This window comes from Ursus maritimus, unplaced genomic scaffold (assembly GCF_017311325.1).
Source record: "Ursus maritimus isolate PB19 unplaced genomic scaffold, ASM1731132v1 scaffold_14, whole genome shotgun sequence".
Classification (NCBI taxonomy): Eukaryota; Metazoa; Chordata; class Mammalia; order Carnivora; family Ursidae; genus Ursus; species Ursus maritimus.
Genome location: NW_024423786.1, coordinates 57,237,522 through 57,238,398, shown reverse-complemented (window position 1 = coordinate 57,238,398; position 877 = coordinate 57,237,522). Strand labels below are relative to the sequence as shown.

Genomic DNA, 877 nt, shown 5'->3' with positions numbered 1-877 from the left:
GGGGGCGAGGGGGCGTGGCCTCCCCGAGGCCCCCTCAGCCCCCACCGGACACACCCCCTTCTGCAGGTGGGCGTGGACACCAGGTGCACAAGTCGTGGCCCACCACCATGTCAGACTCGGAGAGCGTCCTGGACCCCGGCCCTGGCTCAGGTGAAGGGGCCTGTCTGTCTGGCAGCTGGGGGCAGAAAGCAGCCTGGGCCTGGGGGGGACTCACCGTGCAGGCGGGGCTAGGGAGAGTGTACCTGCCATGAGCCAGCCCTGGGGGGGGTCCGGCTGACCCGTGGCCTGACCCATTTCCTGCTCAGAGGACTTGAAGAAGTTGCAGCGGATGTCCTCCAGTGGCACCATGTCGTCCAGCGAGGAGCTGGTGGACCAGGAGGGCAGCGCAGGGGCGTCAGCCTTCGAGCAGGGTGAGGGGCCCCCAAGCCAGGCGTCACGGGGAGGGGTTTTGGACTCGGCCGGTGGGGCCCGCCCTGACCTGCCTCACTGAGGCTGACCACCTGCCCCACCCCCAGCTGACCTCAACGGCATGGCCCCCGAGCTGCCAGTGGCCATGCCCAGTGGGCCCTTCCGCAACATGGGGCTGTCCAAGGCGGCCCGCACGCACCGGCTGCGGAAGCTGCGCACGCCGGCCAAGTGCAGGGAGTGTAACAGCTACGTCTACTTCCAGGGCGCGGAGTGCGAGGAGGTGAGTGGGGCTGGGACGGCTGGGCACATGTGCTCAGCCGGCTCCCTTCAGCTGGGAGCCAAGGGGAACATGTGGCGACCCAGAGCGCCCTGGGGGGGAGTGAGCCGGCAGAGGTCAGCTCCAGGGCCAAGGCCTGGAGGGGGGCCAGCCGGGCCAGCAGAGGAGCCAGGCCGGGGGGGGCAGGCGGAG

The 877-nt window shown here is 70.5% G+C and overlaps 1 protein-coding gene across 1 annotated transcript in view; it reads left to right on the top strand.

Moving 5' to 3' along the window:
• Nucleotides 1-877, top strand: part of ARHGAP45 (Rho GTPase activating protein 45) — a 15,672-nt gene that overhangs the window by 10,754 nt on the left and 4,041 nt on the right. Inside the window, exons 21-23 of the mRNA XM_040628310.1 lie at nucleotides 84-150; nucleotides 306-410; nucleotides 516-688. Coding sequence (XP_040484244.1) covers nucleotides 84-150; nucleotides 306-410; nucleotides 516-688 — 345 coding nt within the window. The remainder of the gene's footprint in view (nucleotides 1-83; nucleotides 151-305; nucleotides 411-515; nucleotides 689-877) is intronic.